At 43.7% G+C, this 20,509-nt stretch overlaps 1 protein-coding gene across 1 annotated transcript in view; it reads left to right on the plus strand.

Annotated features, from left to right (window-relative positions):
• LOC307013486 (collagen alpha-6(VI) chain-like) overlaps positions 1-11,955 on the plus strand; it is a 58,174-nt gene extending 46,219 nt beyond the window's left edge. Inside the window, exons 32-38 of the mRNA XM_079640886.1 lie at positions 49-218; positions 459-543; positions 753-1,066; positions 1,634-1,970; positions 9,338-9,416; positions 9,663-9,751; positions 11,370-11,955. Coding sequence (XP_079497012.1) covers positions 49-218; positions 459-543; positions 753-1,066; positions 1,634-1,970; positions 9,338-9,416; positions 9,663-9,751; positions 11,370-11,650 — 1,355 coding nt within the window. The 3' untranslated portion in view covers positions 11,651-11,955. The remainder of the gene's footprint in view (positions 1-48; positions 219-458; positions 544-752; positions 1,067-1,633; positions 1,971-9,337; positions 9,417-9,662; positions 9,752-11,369) is intronic.
• The last annotated feature ends 8,554 nt before the right edge of the window (positions 11,956-20,509 follow it).

Consider the following 20,509-nt stretch of genomic DNA (forward strand, 5'->3'; position numbering starts at 1 on the left):
TGAAGCTAATAGCTAAGGAGGACGTCGAGTAAAGTAACGAGTAAACAGCAAACACGCAAAGTTATATGATGAGGCCCTCTGTGTTCCGCGTCGACGGGGGGGTGCTAGTGGAGCCTCGCAGCGACGAAAACTGTGGCACACTTGTAGGTGCGCCGGAATTTGCGAGGCTCCCTCCGCAAAATGAAGCACCCTCCGCAGTCTGCGTGATCTGCCTGCGAGTAAAGTAACGCGTAAAGTAACGCGTTTTTTTAAGTAACGCGTTTTTTAAAGTAATAAGTAATATATAATTTATTACTTTGAGTAACGACCCCATCCCTGCTAGTACCACTAATAACAATAAATCCTCCTGCCGTTGTTTAATAAATGCTGATGTTGGAGAGCATGCAGGCTGGTGTAAGCTGTCGTTGTGTTTGAGGGTCGTCAGTCCTTTGATGAACAGCTGCTGTTTGTGATCTCAGGCGGACGACTCCGGATCCTCCATGTTCATGGTGCTGAGGAGGACCGCTGACCTGATGAAGGTCAAGAACTGTGCCATCTGTTACGGTACGCAGACACACAGACACACAGACAGACAGACAGACAGACAGACAGACAGACAGACAGACAGACAGACAGACAGACAGACAGACAGACAGACAGACAGACAGACAGACAGACAGACAGACAGACAGACAGACACCACACTATGCTATTGCCTAAAATAGCATGATAGGTGACCTTTAATAAACGATGTTGCCTGTGTGTTCCCTCAGACCCGTGCCAGCGCTCGCAGCAGTGCTCCTTCATCCTGGACCCGCTGCCGCCTCAGGAGGCGGATGTGGACCTGGTTCTGGTTCTGGACAGCTCCAGGGAGGTGCAGGCTGACGAGTACGCCGGCATGCAGCAGCTGCTGGGCTCCGTGGTGGAGCAGCTGGCCGTGAGCCCCACCCCCCGCAGGCCGGGACCAGGGGCCCGGGTGGCCCTCGTCCAGCAGAGCGGCTTCCGGGCCCCAAAGGAGGAGTTTGGGTTCGACACCTTCCAGACCTCCGGCCAGATGAAGAGGCACCTGATGAACATGACACAGCAGGTACACCGTCCCTGATACCTATACTATGTGAGGAGAATAAAGAGGTGCATGTTAGGCAGCAGAACAGCAGACCCAGGTGCAGACACAGACGGTACCATTTGGAAAAAGGTTTATTTTCAGGGGGGAAAAAGAGCTGGGTTGATCAGAGCTGAGGTGGGGGGTCCGGGGTGTGAAGGGAAACCGAATGGGAGGGAATCCGGTCAGAGGTTGTGGGTCTGAGCGGTCTACAGGGGCTGGAGCAGAGCAGGCAGGACTGCAGGGGAACACAGACAGAACAGGATCAATGGAACCTCTAATATGACCTGGCTTGATGTATACGCTGAGGAGCAGCTTCTGTGGCCGGGCTGAGTCTTTAAAGCCTTCAGCTGGTGGGGGGCTGCTCTGACTCAGCACACCTGCAGACACTCAGACAGGGATGGCAATGATCAGCCAGGGCATTGAGTAAAACATGTAACAGAACATTTACTCGATTATTTTTCACAATTAGATTTGAGGTCAAAGAGGCATAGCTGCTATCGAGCTAAAGATTTTAAATCATGTTTCTTCTTTCCTTCCCTGTGGACGCAGGGCGGCTCCTCGGCGCTGGGCGTCACTCTGGACTTTGCCCTGAAGGAGCTGCTCCTGAAGGCAGCACAGCCCCTAAGAAGGAGGGTGGTGCTGACCCTGGTGGGAACCAGCACGGCCCCCCAGGACCGGGCCCAGCTCAGCTACTTCTCCCAGAGGTCCCAGTGTGAGGGGGTGGCGCAGTTCGTGGTGACGGTGGGCGAGCGCTACGACCGCAGCCAGGTGGAGGAGGTGGCGGGGGGGCCGCTCCAGCAGCACCTCGTCCACCTGGACCGACTGAAGGCCGAGGAGCAGAGCTACACCCAGCGCTTCTTCAGGGTCTTCCTCTCCGCGCTCAGCAGTGAGGACACACTCTACACTCTACACACACTCTACACTCTACACACACTCTACACACACTCTACACACACTCTACACTCTACACACACTCTACACTCTACACACACTCTACACTCTACACTCTACACACACTCTACACTCTACACACACTCTACACTCTACACTCTACACCAGGGGTGCTCACACTTTTTCAGCATTAGAGCTACTTATAAAATGATCAAGTCAAAATGATCTACCTACTACAAAAAATGCAAAACATATATTTATTTATAAATATATTGAGGATTCTTTATATCGCATGAGCCAATATTGCACAACACAACACAATTAACTATGTACATTTTTTGTCATTACCCGAGTTTACTCTGATGACTTGCACTGAATTGAATCAGCCAGGGATGCATAGTCCGGACGGTAACTGCTGACAGCCAGCCTCAAGCACACTTCCAAATGTTCATCAGTCATGGTGGAACGGTACTTGGACTTGATGATCTTCATGTGGGAAAAGGCTGACTCACATAAATAAGTGGAGCCGAATAATGCTGTCAAGGAGGTAGCACATTTCCTCATGTTGGGGTACTTTACCTCTGTGAGTAAGTTCCAGAACTGTCCATGAGCTCTGGACTTCAGCTCAATGTCAGCTTGTAGTGTCAAAATCTCATCTTCCACTACAGAAGAGTTCAGGTGAAACAGTGTTGCAATTTTTGATGCGAGTGAATCAACCTCAGCATCTTCCCGAAAAGGATAGCACATGAATGTAGCGACTGGCTCGAGCAAAGAAAAGTCTTGAAAGCGTTTGTCAAACTCTGACAGACATTTGTCAATCTGCTCTGTGTAGCGTGCAGTGTCAAGTTGCACACAGGCCTTCCTTTGCATCTCCAGCTCTGACGCCAGGTTCTGGAAGTTTGCCAAATCATGGCGCTGCAGCTTTGAGGAGAGATGTTGCATCTTTCGTTTGAAAGCATTAACCGAGCTGATCATATTGATCACTGTTTTGTCTTTTCCTTGCAGCTGTAGATTAAGGTCATTCAACATGTTGGTCAGATCGGTTAAAAATGCCAAGTCTAACAGCCACTGACCGTCATTTAGTTGCGTGTATTCTGCATGTCCAGCTACACGGAAAAACTCCTTAATCTCCGGACAGAGCTCTCGAAATCTTTGCAGGAATTTCCCTCGACTAAGCCATCTCACGTCAGTGTGTAGCAACAACTCAGAGTGGTCGCAGTCAGCATTCTCCAGATGTGCACGGAATAGCCTTCTTTGAAGAGATCTGGCGCGAATAGAACAGGCGATCTTCGTTGCAACATCCATGATCTCTTTCATGTTGAGCATTTTAGCGCATAACGCTTGTTGGTGGATTATGCAATGGCAATTTAGGAAGTCCGGGAAAGCATCGTCCTGCCTGCACTTTGCAATAAATCCATTCAAGCGGCCAACCATTGCGGGTGCTCCATCCGTGGTGATAGACATCAATTTGTACACTGGGAGCTGAGTTTTCGCGATAAAGTTTTTAAACGACTGAAATATGTCCTCTCCTCGCGTCTGTTCTTTCATGGGCAGTACTGTTAATAGCTCTTCTTTTGTAGTGATATCACTAAACACCATACGAATGAAAATGCACATCTGGGCTGTGTCACTCACGTCCGTTGATTCGTCCAACTGCAGTGAGAAACACTCGCAATCTCCAATGTCCTTCCAAAGTTGCTGGGTTAAATCCTCAGCCATGGCTTCACAGCGCCGTGTAACTGTGCTTCTTGACAGCTGGAGAGCTTTGATCGAAGATAATATTTCTGCCTTATTTTTAAAGTCTCGGAACAATGAGTCAGCTGCTTCAACGAATGCCTCTTTTACCATCTCTCCGTCTTGGAAGGACTTCTTGTTATTGACGATGATGTGACTCACCCGGAACGATGCTTCGGTGGCGGCTTTCGCTTTTGAAGTTTGTTGCGTGAAAAATGACTGCTGTCCGGACAACTGGGATTTCAGTTCCTTCACTTTTCTCTTTCTCAGCTCGCTTTTCGGCGGGAAGTCGGTGTCGTATTTTCCATGAACAGTCCGAAAATGCCGCTCCACATTCCCCTTCTTTGGTATTGCTATGGTAGACTGGCAGATGAGGCAAACGCACTTGGAAAATGTCATCGTGAAAAAAAAGTCCTCCTCCCATTCCGTATGAAAGTTATACGTTTTTTTCTTCTTACTTGGTCCAGCTACCTCACTCATTTTTATACCCTTTCATAGGTTTGAGAGAAAAAACCAAAGGCTGAAAACTGGCCGTAACTCGCTGACAAGCTTGCTAGTTAGTTAGCACTTAGCGCAGTTGTTTGCTCATGCGCAGTGACCTAAGTGTCAGACAAAATTCAGATGTCATCTGACTGGCTGCCCTGTATATCAATCAAAAGACGGGATGGATGATAGGTTGACGTCAATTTTTTTAATGTCACGCGATCTACCAATAATACCTTTGGGATCGACTGGTAGATCGCGATCGACGTATTGAGCACCCCTGCTCTACACACACTCTACACTCTACACACACTCTACACACACTCTACACACTACACTCTACACACACTCTACACTCTACACACACTCTACACACTACACTCTACACACACTCTACACACACTCTACACACACTCTACACTCTACACTCTACACACACTCTACACACTACACTCTACACACACTCTACACACACTCTACACACACTCTACACTCTACACTCTACACACACTCTACACACTACACTCTACACACACTCTACACACTACACTCTACACACACTCTACACTCTACACACACTCTACACACACTCTACACACACTCTACACTCTACACTCTACACACACTCTACACACACTCTACACACACTCTACACACACTCTACACACACTCTACACTCTACACTCTACACACACTCTACACACACTCTACACACACTCTACACTCTACACTCTACACACACTCTACACACTACACTCTACACACACTCTACACACACTCTACACACACTCTACACACACTCTACACACACTCTACACTCTACACTCTACACACACTCTACACTCTACACTCTACACACACTCTACACACACTCTACACTCTACACTCTACACACACTCTACACACACTCTACACTCTACACACACTCTACAGACACTCTACACTCACTCTACACTCTACACTCTACACACACTCTACACTCTACACACACTCTACACTCTACACTCTACACACACTCTACACTCTACACACACTCTACACTCTACACTCTACACACACTCTACACTCTACACACACTCTACACTCTACACACACTCTACACACACTCTACACACACTCTACACTCTACACTCTACACACACTCTACACTCTACACTCTACACACACTCTACACTCTACACTCTACACACACTCTACACTCTACACTCTACACCAGACCTGGGCACTGTACGGCCCCCGGGCCACATACGGCCCTTTGGTTGACTCTGACCGGCCCGTGTAAGGTTAATTGGAAATTACAAAATAAACATATTTTCTAATTTTACCTCATGCATGGACTAAAGCTGCAATGCTTTTATTTTGAAGTTGTTTTTTATTCACGTACATAATGACGCAATACGTCAAATCAAGACGTGCGCGTTATTGGATAATTGTCACAAGACGACTTTAGCGCTCAAAAATGTCAGCTGATGCTAAAAAAAAGAAAGGTAGATGCCGAATGTAGGGTTTTCAACAAAAATTGGACTGCTAAGTATTTATTTACTGAAGTCGGAGGTAAAGCCGTGTGTTTAGTTTGCGGGGAGCAGATCGCCGTGTTCAAGGACTACAATTTGAGTCGGCATTACGAGACGAAACACGCGGAGAAATACAAAAACTTGACTGATGCTGAAAGGGCGCGCACATCGAACGCTTTGCTAGCTAAGCTGCAAAAGCAGCAAGGCTTTTTTACCAAGCTTCACACATCCAAGGATGCAGCAACCAAGACCAGCTTCGTGATATCCCACAAAATAGCTAAACACAGTAAGCCATTCTCAGAGGGGGAGTTTGTCAAAGAGTGCTTAGTGGACTCTGCAGCACTAATATGCCCTGAAAAAAAAGAAGCCTTTGAGCAAGTCCCGCTGTCCAGGCGAACCGTGACGAGAAGGATCGAGGACATTGCGGGGAATCTGGAGCTTCAGCTGCAACATGAAGTGGCAAGTTTTGACTTTATCTCCTTGGCTTTGGACGAGAGCTGTGATGTCCGCGACACAGCGCAGTTACTCGTATTTGTCCGTGGGATAACGCCGGACTTCAAGATTACGGAGGAGCTGGCAGCAATGCGGCCGATGAAAGGGACGACGACAGGGAGCGATCTGTTCACGGAGGTAAATGCGTGCATGGACACGCTGGGACTGAAATGGGACAGACTGGCAGGTGTCACAACAGACGGTTGTCCAAATCTTACAGGTAAAAATGTTGGACTTTTGAAACGTATGCAAGATAAAGTGACTGAAATCGACGCAGATCAGAAATTTGTATTTTTGCATTGTATTATACACCAACATGTGTTGTGCAAGTCAGTGCTAAAAATTCACCATGTTATTGATGTTGTTACTAAAATAGTAAACTTCATCAGGGCACGGGCATTGAATCACAGACAGTTTGTTGCACTTTTGGAGGAGCATGAGACTGAGCATAGTGACATCGGCTACCACACAGCTGTCAGATGGCTCAGCCTGGGCAAAGTGCTAAAAAGAGTTTGGGACCTGAAAGCAGAGATTCAAGAGTTTTGTGAGAAGAAAGGCAAAGACATCCCAGAGCTCTCAGACGAGGACTGGATGGCAGATTTTGCATTTGCTGTTGATGTGACTGCACTGATGAATGAACTGAACACCAAACTGCAAGGCAAGGGCCTTTTTGTTCATGAAATGCACAGCCTGGTGAAGGCTTTCATGAGAAAGATGCAGTTTCTTTCAAGCCAACTGGAGAGCAACACTCTCACTCACATGCAAACCCTGAAAGAAGTCACACCATCAGCTGATCACCTCTGCAGGTACTCATCCATGTTAGGAGCATTGCATGGTGAGTTTTCAAGGCGATTTGAAGATCTCCGAACAATCGAGGATGAAATGCTCATGATTTCCTCTCCCTTTACCTGCAGTATGGATAATGCACCCAGTGATGTTCAGCTGGAACTCATTGACCTGCAGTCTGATGCAGTACTGGCAGAGCGCTTTAAGTCAGGATCTCTGCTGGATTTCTACTCTTCTCTCGAGGAGGAGAACTTTCCAAACATGAGGAGACATGCTCAGAAGATGTTGGTTCTCTTTGGCTCTACCTACATATGTGAACAAACATTTTCAAAGATGAAGTTTATGAAATCCAGGTATAGATCCTCTCTCACTGATGATCATCTGTCAGCTGTGCTTCGCATCTCCACCTCAGACATTCAACCTGACTTCGATGCACTCGTTAAAGCCCAGCAGAGACTAGATTTCTCTCACTGAACAAGAAAAAAGAACTTAAAAACACCAAATGAGGTGGTTAGACTACAAATGTAGGCATGTAAAGGAACCAACTAGCAGTGAACTGGGACACTTTCTTTGGAAGCCTTTTCTCAAAATCACAGTTCAGTGATGTTCAGTGACAGTTCAATATGATGTATCTTGCTGAATGTTTGGAGCACAAAGACAATGTTGTGATGTCTTAAGAATGCTAAGAACCTTTACACAACTTTCCAACAGTATATGAAACTCAAAATGTGTTTTGTAGTGAATGCGACTGAAAATGTTCACTAATATGAGTCAGAAATGGTGAAAAACGTTCACATTTTGTTTACCATTGTTTTGGGAAATTTGATTGAATAAATTACATTTTTTGTAAGGCAACCTCACTTTTTCATTGCTCAACTATAACATATACTCTTACCAGCTTGTCAAAACAATGCTATTTACTGCTTTTTATAAAGAAATACAATTAATATTATGCAGAATTGAGTTCAGCCTTTTGGCCCGGCCCTCCACAATATTTTTTGTTTCTCATGTGGCCCCATGGAAAAAATAATTGCCCACCCCTGCTCTACACTCTACACACACTCTACACTCTACACACACTCTACACTCTACACTCTACACACACTCTACACTCTACACACACTCTACACACACTCTACACTCTACACTCTACACTCTACACACACTCTACACTCTACACTCTACACACACTCTACACACACTCTACACTCTACACACTACACACACTCTACACTCTACACACACTCTACACTCACTCTACACACACTCTACACTCTACACTCTACACACACTCTACACTCTACACACACTCTACACACACTCTACACTCTACACTCTACACTCTACACACACTCTACACACACTCTACACTCTACACACACTCTACACTCTACACTCTACACACACTCTACACACACTCTACACACTACACACACTCTACACTCTACACACACTCTACACACACTCTACACTCTACACACACTCTACACTCTACACACACTCTACACTCTACACACACTCTACACACACTCTACACTCTACACACAGTCTACACACACTCTACACACACTCTACACACACTCTACACACACTCTACACACACTCTACACTCTACACACACTCTACACACACTCTACACACACTCTACACACACTCTACACTCTACACACACTCTACACTCTACACACACTCTACACACACTCTACAATCTACACTCACTCTACACACACTCTACACTCTACACTCTACACACACTCTACACACACTCTACACCCAGCGCTTCTTCAGGGTCTTCCTCTCCGCTGGGGGGGGGAGGGGGGGGGGGGGGTATTCAGGGAACAAGGATAACTCTCGGACTACGTTTAGTGAATTTACCAGAAGAGCAACTTGGACACTCGCTGCAATTCAAGTTGATTCTTTTTGGTAAATGTCTCCCAGATTAAAGTGGTACATTAACACTTTTTTTTAAATATTTTAATTAGAGATTAAAGTGTTATATCTTCCGGATTGCTTTCTAACGTTTGCTGAGAGTAAACTGTTGATTTTACTAGATTCTCTTTACATTTTTGAGACATTAAAGTGGTACATTTACTACATTATGTTTTTATCATAAAATACAGTGGTGCAAATAGTGGCAACATTAAACTGGTGAATTTTCTTGTATTTATTCTGGGATTAAAGTAAATAAACTATATTATTGAGTCTTTTTATCAGACATTAAAGTGGTAAATATACTTAATTATTGAATTCTCTCTCTGCTCGTCACATCTCGTCTTATTAAAAGTGGACGAAGAAGAGTTGGATTATATTATTGTTTCAATCCAAAAGTGTTTGTATTTGTGTTTTTTTCCAGAGGGACTGATCAAGTATTCTCCTCCGTCTCTAACCTGCAGTGAGCTGAGAGACCCAGCAGACACACAGCAGACCAACGGGTAACTCACACTACGCTTTACACACAACTGTGAAGCTGCAGAAAGTAGTTCCAAATGTACCGACTGATTTGTGCACAGTTTGTGTTATCAGTGTTAAACACTCGGGCGTTACGGCAGAATCACAGATGTAGAAAAACAAAAGACGAGTTTTTCTTCTCGTGCTGAAAGAGCTAAGTTAAATGAAAGAAATGCAAAGAGAAGCAAAAAGTAAAGGATCCAAATACTTTTTCCAACATGGCCGTCCAGTCAGGGCGAGAAGTTTGAGGATCGGACGGGAGGACGGACTGAGAGCCGTGGAGACGAGGTGATTCTCCTCACTGGAGCTGAGAGCATAGGTAGAGACACACAGACACACACACACAGACCACACACACAGAACACACACAGAACACATACACATACACATACACACACACACACACACACACACACACACACACACACACACACACACACACACACACACACACACACACACACAGAACACACACACACACACACACACACACACATATAACACACACAGAACACACATACACACACACACACACACACACACACACACACACACACACACAGAACACACATACACACACACACAGAACACACACACACACACACACATATAACACACAAAGCACACACACACACACACACACACACACACACAGACCACACACACACACACACACACACACACAGACCACACACACACACACACACACACACACACACACACACACACAGAACACACACAGAACACACACACACACACACACACACACAGAACACACACACACAAAGAGCACACACACACACACACACACACACACACAGAACACACACACACACACACACAGAACACACACACACACACACACAGACACACACACACACACACACACACACACAGAACACACACACACACAGAACACAGAACACACACACACACACAGACACACACACACACAGAACACACACACAGAACACACACACGTAAACACACACACGTAAACACACACACACACACACACACACACACACACACACACACACACACAGTAGCTACCTAGCTCATCTCTGGTATTGAGCTAGGTAGATACACACACACTGCAACAATGTAAAATCTTGCCAAGTATATTTGTCTAATGTCAGAACATGTCGTTAAACTTGATATCAGACTTAATAACTGAAGTCTTGTTTTTAGACAAGGCGTCTTAAGCATCTTTTTAAGTCTCTTAAAAACATCTTATTTTAGAGGAACATCTCCAGCTAACATCAGGAAACAGAATCTCAGCTTTTCTGGCTTTTTTGTTACAAATTCTCTGATTCTGGTCCAATTTAGTTCAAAATAAGTTTCCCCAGCGAAACACAAGATCTCATTTATCTAATTATCCCATCTTTACTTCAAGAACTCTCACCAAGCCATGTTGTACTTCTTCTATTGGCAGATGTGTTCCCTTACTAAGAGAGAAACACCTTGTTTTTATTATATAGTGACTTGTTGTTGGAGCAGCATGTCTTCCAGTGCAGCGCTCTGCTCAACACAAAGTGTAGAGTCTAGTTTCCTTAGCAACTTAGCATCCGGCAGTTTCTATGAGCTGGAGACCCTACTCTACATCTATACCATCACACTTTGGGGTTCTCAACATTTCAGGGTTCACAACAGGACTACCGAAATAAACCATATTTAATTTACGTTATTTAATTTCATATTCTGTTCTTGTGCATATCATATTCTATTTACATGTATATAGACTTCTTGCACTATTTTTGTATTTTATTATGTTTCATTGTGGGAGGAGCCGAAGAGTTTCATTGACATTTCTACACTGTAGCTGATGAGCATAACGATAACACCTTTGAATCTTAAATGTGGACTGCAGGCAGACTATACATTATCGTTTTTAAAGCAAAAACATGACATTATGTATTTTCTCGTCCCTCCTGCAGACGTCTGTCTCCACAAGAAGGACCCCGGCCCCTGCCGGGACTTCAAAATGAAGTTTTTCTTCAACAGCAAGCAGAGGAGATGCTCTCTATTCAAGTACGGAGGCTGCCAGGGCAACGCAAACCGCTTCGACACGCAGGCCGACTGTGAGAAACTGTGTGTGACGTCAGAGGAGGAAGAGGAGGAGGAAGAGGTGAGAGGAAGAGGAAGAGGTGAGAGGAAGAGGAGAGGGAGAGCGCGGGACACGATGAAGAAATCCACCGTGACTCAGGAATATCTTTAGCTTGCCAAACACATGAGGGAAAGTTCAAACTGCTCCAGCTCTCATCAGGACTTTGAGTTTTTATCTTCAACATTCGTGTTGCTCCAACACCTTTGGAGCTCTCTGAAAACAGTCAGAGACTTTCAAGGACTAAATAAGACCAGTCACATGCACTCAAACCTGCAGGGGAGGACGACCACAGAGGAACATCAGGGCCTCTTTAAATGATGTGCGGGCGCCCCCTGCTGCTGGACGGAGGAACAAATCAGTGTAATCTGATGCAAGTACTGTATTTAACCATTTATCAAATAAAACATTGAACATAAGGCTGGATTTGATCTTTATCACCGTGACCTGAAACCTTCTGGATCCTCAAACAGGTTTTATTTTGGAATAAAAGTCCTTGTCTGTTGAAAGTCAGATGAATGAACAATATTTCCAGGGATGGGAACTTACTAAATGTAACACGTTTCAATCACTAGTCGTCAGTAATGTAATCTAAGTAATAAGATGTACAAGTATCCTGATTACTTTGATATCCTGGTACTTCTGTTACTTTTGCATTAACTCCATATCAAACATACAAATATAGACAATAGAAAAGTCAATATGATTGCTTTTACTAACTATTGTGACAACAGAAAGGAGAAGACAAGATATTCAGTTTGAAAAATGTGACTTGTTTCAATGTTTTTTAAATGAAAAACATGCATTTGGAAAATGAAGGCAGTACAGAAACTGAACAAAATAAAGATTAACTTTAATTAAGTGCATTATGTCAACAGGTTCCACGTCACTGTATTAGGTTGAAAGCAATACATTGAACCTAATATTCTGTATTTAAACTGAATATTATTGCTTCAACTAACCTAATACAGTGACGTGGATCCTGGTAGTAATCCCCAGTTTAAAAAAATGTAGCTTTAAAGGATAACAGTTACATTTCTTCTGTATCCTAATTACGTAAGGCCATGACATGTATCCTGTTACTCCCCTAACCTGCAGCTAATGTGCATATCTGAACCAGAACCAATGCTTGAGCCAATGGGAGGACATGTAGGGAACGGTAGGTCCAATCATTCCTTTTTCTCATTGGTTGGGGTGGATAGGACTCAAAGAGACAAAAGCCTCCTCCCAATACCCCTCCTCGACTGCTCTCTTCCCCTCCTCCGGGACTTGACCCGGAAATCGATCAAGACACGCCCTTTTGAAGGACGTCCCAATAGCTGAAATGCACACGGAGGAGTCGAGGGGGGGTGAGGGAGGAGGGTTGCGGGAGGAGACGAAAGGGAGGATACACGCGAGCAGACTACGCGGAAGTGTTTTCATTACTCGCGTATAAAAGCCCCGCCCCCACCTTTACAGCTGGCCCCGCCCCCACCTTCACAGCTGGTCCATTTCAACAGAGGAAAACCCACAACTGGAAGATGAGTGGAAAAGCGTCACATAAATGTATAAGTGCTCACAGCTCCGTGGGAATTATTATGTGCAATTCATTTCTAAAAGGCTTCACATTACTATAATTATATTTTTATTTAAATGTAGGCTACATTTTACACCAAAACGGAACACAAAAGCAGGACCAACCATCATACATTGAATTCCTTGACTAACAAGAGAAAGATTCATTCATTCAAATAAATATTTAACCTGAAATGGGCCGGTTCTAAAGAATTATTCAGTTAAGCCCGATGAGAGGGGATACAGCTGTGCACATGTAATCATTAACAGACGTCGTTTAAGAGTTATGTTTGAGTGAACGAGGACATCCCAATTAATACCTGAGGACTCCTCTGTCCTCGCGTCACCTCCTCGTGTCTCTCGCTCGCATCTTACGGAGGTGGAGCTAAGACGCAAGGAAGGGAAGCGAGTGAGGGAAAGGAGGAGTCGAGGAGGGGTATTTGGATGAGACAAAGATGTATTTCAACTTGTGGTCCAGGAAAAGCTCTTCCACATGTTTTCATTGTTTCATTGTTAACGTTCCTAATCTGTGTATTCCTTTGGGGCTTCAGGCTGTCAAGGGAAACGTTTTTATTGAGACCAAGAGAGACTAACCCTGCCAACAACTCCAGACTATTGGAAAGGAAGCAGCCATTTTTATCATGCCAAATAAATGACAAGTGTTGCAGAGAGATATCCACGTTAAGACTAACAGAATGTAAGACATCATTACAAACAACCAGCAGTAAAAAGCTCAGCCGGCTGTCAGTGAAGAGGAGCTCGAGACGCACTGAAGCTGCTTACAGTCTGTCCAACGAGTCTGAACATCTGTGGCTGAGCGTCTACATCAGGGGTTCTCACAGTGAAGTGTGGTCCGTCAGCGACCCCTAGTGGTCTGTGAGTATATTGGTAACATTTCACTTTTGAAATAAATAAATAAATAATAAATCTCAAATTGTTTAAAAATGACAAGTATAGGAGGCAACAGAGACACGCAGATGCCTGTAGAATGTGTAGTTGTATTTGAATTGTTGATTTGATGTGTGAACGAGGTGATACAGAGAAGTCATGGTTAGGCTGTAATGTGTTATATACTGTTGGAGTGGTGGTGAGCAGGCCGCTTGTTTTCGGATAGTGGTCCTTGGTATGAAAAAGTGTGAGAAACACTGGTCTACATTAAGATTGATGTCTCGCACATGATCAGGTATCATCCAGAGATACTCAGGATTCTTCCTTTGGAGACCTTGAACATCCGCAACACACTTCAGGATAATCTCATCTATGTTGAAATGTGTGGATCTGGACCAACGTGTGAGAGAGAGAGAGATTTAGGAAAGATAAAACTTATTTTGTTTAAACGTCACAGTGGAACAACTAAGACGTCTTTAAGCTGCCAAGACACACTATAAAGTGCTCAACCTTCATTAAGTCTGCAGCTTATTGGCAGGAAGTTTAGAAAAACTATTAGAGCTATTGTTTCTGTGAGTTCAAGTCCATTTACTGCAAATCACAGATCTGAGTACTTCTACTTTTACTCAAGTACAAGATTTGAGTACTTCTACTTTTACTCAAGTACCAGATCTGAGTACTTCTACTTTTACTCAAGTACCAGATCTGAGTACTTCTACTTTTACTCAAGTACAAGATCTGAGTACTTCTACTTTTACTCAAGAACAAGATCTGAGTACTTCTACTTTTACTCAAGTACCAGATCTGAGTACTTCTGCTTTTACTCAAGAACAAGATCTGAGTACTTCTACTTTTACTCAAGAACAAGATCTGAGTACTTCTACTTTTACTCAAGAACAAGATCTGAGTACTTCTACTTTTACTCAAGTACAAGATCTGAGTACTTCTACTTTTACTCAAGTACAAGATCTGAGTACTTCTACTTTTACTCAAGAACAAGATCTAAGTACTTCTACTTTTACTCAAGAACAAGATCTGAGTACTTCTACTTTTACTCAAGAACAAGATCTGAGTACTTCTACTTTTACTCAAGAACAAGATCTGAGTACTTCTACTTTTACTCAAGTACAAGATCTGAGTACTTCTACTTTTACTCAAGTACAAGATCTGAGTAGTTCTACTTTTACTCAAGAACAAGATCTGAGTACTTCTACTTTTACTCAAGTACCAGATCTGAGTACTTCTACTTTTACTCAAGTACCAGATCTGAGTACTTCTACTTTTACTCAAGAACAAGATCTGAGTACTTCTACTTTTACTCAAGTACAAGATCTGAGTACTTCTACTTTTACTCAAGTACAAGATCTGAGTACTTCTACTTTTACTCAAGAACAAGATCTGAGTACTTCTACTTTTACTCAAGAACAAGATCTGAGTACTTCTACTTTTACTCAAGAACAAGATCTGAGTACTTCTACTTTTACTCAAGTACAAGATCTGAGTACTTCTACTTTTACTCAAGTACAAGATCTGAGTACTTCTACTTTTACTCAAGAACAAGATCTGAGTACTTCTACTTTTACTCAAGAACAAGATCTGAGTACTTCTACTTTTACTCAAGTACAAGATCTGAGTACTTCTATATATTATAATCCGTCAGTATTAATTACAGAACGTCTCTGATTGGTCGCTGTTTCACCAGACAGAAATCCCAAACAGCTGATTGGACGAGGTCCAGTTGGACAGATCTGTTCTTGTTTCTAACAGAGAGATCAGGCTGTGGATGAACTCGGTGAATTATATTTTACGATCGTCTGGCGGAGGTTCATGTGAGGTCTGGACAGGACTCTGAACATGACCACAGAGGGTTTGTGTGATTCGTCCTTTCACCTCCAGTCAAATCTCGGAAATCATTTCACTTTTGATCTGATCTGACGTCCCGATGCTTCTTTCTATGTCTATGGTTTGCTGTGGGGATTCAGGAGTTTTTGGATTTGGATGTGAACGCATTCAGAGCATGACGCGTCGCAACTGACACTGCTTCCCAGCCCCAAGCTCTACGTGTGGCCAACAACAAGAACTGTTGAAGTATCGAGTTATGAGACAAACCTTTGGATTTTGGCCATTACAAGCCCAATGACTTATCAAGCTTGAAATAGACCAATTAGCCTGTGTTAAGAAATGAGCTGCTAACCAAATAAATGAATTATGTGATTTTCTTAAAGCATTTTTAAGTATCAACAATCATTTACCCACATTTGATTGATTTTGCTAATTTATAACTTCATTTATGAGGCAATAAACCTCTAGTGTCTATTTGTCTGTATGTGGCCCTCAGTGAGCAAAGTGTGGACATCCCTTATGTAGAACAAATAAAACAGATTAAATAGTGCAAGTCTTGCAGTCTGGTTGCTGGCGGTTCCAGCTCAGCGTTGGGATGAGAAGCAGCTGCTGGACTCCTCTGAGTGGTTCCTGCTGTGCTCATACATTACACTGCCACATTAGACCAAGACCGCTCAGCTCTTACTGTATCTCAACATGTGGGAATGATCACAGGCTGGCTCCGCTGTAGCCGTTGTTTTTAAGCCAGATACTGAGAATAAGATAATGATGTTTAACATGTAGTTGTTAAGGTATTGATTCACATGATGTCATACTGTGAAGCTTTTGGCTCACACATCTTTTCTAACCCCCTTCACCTTCAATAGTTTAGTGTTGGCGCTCGTGCTGGCTGGCTTTAATCCAAACTGTTATCCCCTTTATGGATCTTTGAGTTTGGTTTTATAAGTAGAGCTCGGAGAAAGCGGGAAGACGTCCAACAACAATCAAATATCCTCAAACATTGTTAATGAGTCACGGTGGGAAGTTTTGAGAGCTATGGAACGTGGACAGAGAGCTGTTGTGGTCAATAAGAAGTGTCTAAATATTTACACCTCAGAGTGTATCATGGTTCTTACACCATGGCCACTGAAGCCACAGGCAGAATAAGCTGAGTTCAAATAACCTCCACGAAGGAAGTCATGTTTCTGCCGTACCCCTAGTATCCACCGGGTCCGTCTGCGTCGCGTAACGGCTGCTTTTGGTCCGGCCTCCTCCGGCATCATACCCTACCGGGCGCGTTTCAGAAGCATTTCAGAAGCGGAGCGTCTTGCCCGCCGGCTCGCAGTTTTAGTTGATTTGGGAATATTTCCTGGACAGACTACTTTGTACAGACAAAGCTAATAATAATTGTAATATTCCAGTTATAAACGAAATGAATCAAAGATGTGTTGCTGTATTTGTAAAAGTGGTAAAAAAATGTATTCATCATCAGAATTATTCTATATATCATTTCCACAGTGCCTGTAAACTGGAGGAGAACGCTGGCATTTCTCTTGAAAGACTACGGAGGGATAGGGTCTGCACAATTAGTTTATATATATATATATATATATATGCTATATATGCTATATATGCTCTGAACGTTCCGATTCCTGCCTGCCCGACATTACCTTACGGCTGCGTCGCGTCGAAAAATAGACTTCAATCCTATTTCGGGCGGAGCCCAGGGGCGAGAAGCTTCTGGGACGCTTCTGAGCCGTAACGCGGCGTGTCTGGTGGAATAGCACATATAACGACAGCAGGAAACAAAGTCGCTGAGGCCGGGCCTGTTTGCTGTTGTATGACACGCTAAAAAAGTAGGCTACTCGCTGAGATCCAAAGCTCTGTTTGGTAGTATAGTTTAATGAAAAAACTCATTTCTCAGACATATAAATTGTTATAATCAAAGCAATTATAATATTGCGGTCAACAAAAAAATACAACGGCCCTGTGTCACCCTCTCTTCCACACACCCACACCTCACACAGGTGAACAGGATTATAATGAGTGCCACCCATACCCATGTGACCCAAGCCAACCAATCAACAGTGATCAGCCTCTAATTATTAGGACAGTATACATAATAATTACTAACAATTAAAATGGGAGACATGTGACAATTATAACTTGGTAATCAAGTCCGTGCAGTTGGAGTTCATGTATGTGTAGTTTTCCTTCTTCTTTTCTGTGTGCGAGTCAGTTAGGCCAAAAGGTACCACCTCCTAGGCTCAGTCAAGATAATCCTTAGTGTCATTTAAGTCTGTCAGTCGAAAAGATTCAATACTGTGGAAAAGATGTCACTGATGTTGGATGTTCTTCCGTCTCTTCCTGACGTTCCTGCATCTTCTCCACGATATTCTCGCTTTGAATCGCCCCACTCCTTCTTTAACGAGGAGCGCAGCATGTCCTCGTCGTCTTTGACTCCGAGTCCTTCGGCCTTGTAGAGCACGTTGGTCCACTTCATCCTGTTCTCCATTTCGTTGTTTGCAGCGGGGGCCTTTCTGAGCAGCCGGTGAAGGAGAGGACTTTGTTGGGATTTGAGATGAGGCTTCTTCTCATCTTTAAAACGTTTCCTTTTACACTTCTTCTTCGACTCTTGCTGAAAAAATACTCTCTTCGCAAACTTCTTAAACTTGAGATCCTCTCTTGACATTCCAGCTTGTTCCTCCAATCTGCATTCAGGGAAGTCTCTGCTGAACTGCTGTTGCCAAGGTCCATCCAAATTCACAACTGAGATTCTGTTCACAGATACTTCTGGTTTGTCAAAGTCCATTGCATTCCCACTCACTCCTGTCCAGCCCAGGATTGTCCTGATTGCATAGGGTCCGTCATCCACACTGCGTATGACTTCCAATGGCTCAGAGGCCTTAGCAGCATTGGTTCCTATCAACAGTCCAATCCCTGTATTTATTTCAGGTAAATTAACATTTCTCAGATGAGGCCATCTCTGTAGGTCCGCTTGTCTAGGAATGTTCCCACTGCTGGCAGGCAGTTCTGTACTTCCTGGGTCCAAGGAAGCATAGGTGGTGACAATCTTGCTGCCCTTCGTTGACTTGACTTGCACTGGAACTACGGGAAGTTTACAATTGTCATCACCAGCTCCTGTAAGGCCACTTGAAACCAGTGCGCTGTCCACTGATAGCTCTGATGTACTCTTGGCTTGAGCAGGATCGTGTCTTGCTTCATTGGAAGGGATGTGAAGTATGGTTGGATGTCTGAAGCCACATTTTGAACAGGAAATTCGTTTATTGCAATTTCTGCTAATGTGCCCCACACACAAACAGCCCAAACAGACACCTTTCTCCATCAGGAAGCCTATCTTCTCTTTGTGTGTTCCTTTTTCAAACTGATGGCACGAGTCCAGGGTGTGACTTCCTCCGCAGCACAGACATGTCCTCCATCTTGTCAGAATGTGTTCCTTCCATTCAGCATCTGTCTGGGTTTCATTTTCTACAAGTGGTGGCAAAGCTAGTTCCTACAAAATGTGAGCGAGGCTGTGATCTGTTTAAAGCAGTATTTGTTGTTATGAAGGGAGCATCTTGAATGTTTCCAAACACTGGGTCGGTTAAGATTTGAACTTGTCTCTCAACGAAGCGTGTGATGTCAAAGAATGTTGCTCTGCGGCTGTTCCTCTCCTGCAGCTCACAGGCTAACGTTCTCCACTTGTCTCTGAATTGGTAAGGTAACTTTCTTATTATGATCATCATATTTGCAGCCATGTCAAGCTCATGCAAATACTGCACCTTATCCATTGCGTTTGCACATGCTCTAAGGAAGAAGCTGTAGACTTGCAGAGCCTTAACATCTTCTGTTCTTATAGGAGGCCATGAAAGAGCCTTTTGCAAATAAGCAGATGCCACTTTCTGCTCATTTCCAAACTGCTCCTGGATTAGAGCTTTAGCCTGGACGTATCCCCTCTCTGGATCCATATGCTGACAACTTCTAACAAGTCCTTTGGGATGACCCTGAGTGTACTGCTCCAGAAAGTAGAGTCGGTCACTGTAGCTGTTTGTGTTTGTTTCAACACCATTCTCAAAAGCCTTCATAAATGTGTGATATTTTAACGGGTCACCATCAAAAACTGGAATCTCTCTTTGGCTAGGATGAAAGGTATTAATTTAGTTTTCTCATAATGCCCAGTATGTTGTTTTGATCTTCACTTGCGTTCAAGCTATCTCCATAATTCATATGTGTTTTCAAAGTGGATTTTTTATGGGATACTGGCTCTGAGGAAAGGAACCAAGGTGACATGTTCTCATTAGGCCGTGTTGTTGGATCCAAGTAGTCATTGCTAGCCTCCCTTTGGTTTAGCAACATTTGTGGAGTATTTATATTGTCCTTAGGAGTGTAGAGGACTTGTGGTTTAATATTTCTTTGTTCCATCCGAATGCCTTGTCTTTGAACTTTTCCCACTTAGGATGCTTCCTGTTTGCAACACATCCAATTTAGCCATGTGTGCTGCGATATCCTCCTCCATCTGCAGTTGCTCTTTTCTCCTCCTTATTCGTTCCTCCTCTTCCTCCAGTTGATGTTTGTCCTTTAATAGTTTATTTCTTGCTATTAAAGCTGCCAAGTCAGCCTCTGTTTTAAGGCATGCAGACGAAGCAGTAGAAGTTGCAGACTTTTCCCCCAAAGCAGAATTATGTGATCGGTTTGCTCTTCTTCCGATTT

The sequence above is a fragment of the Notothenia rossii genome (assembly GCF_949606895.1).
Source record: "Notothenia rossii genome assembly, chromosome: 7".
In the NCBI taxonomy this organism is placed as follows: Eukaryota; Metazoa; Chordata; class Actinopteri; order Perciformes; family Nototheniidae; genus Notothenia; species Notothenia rossii.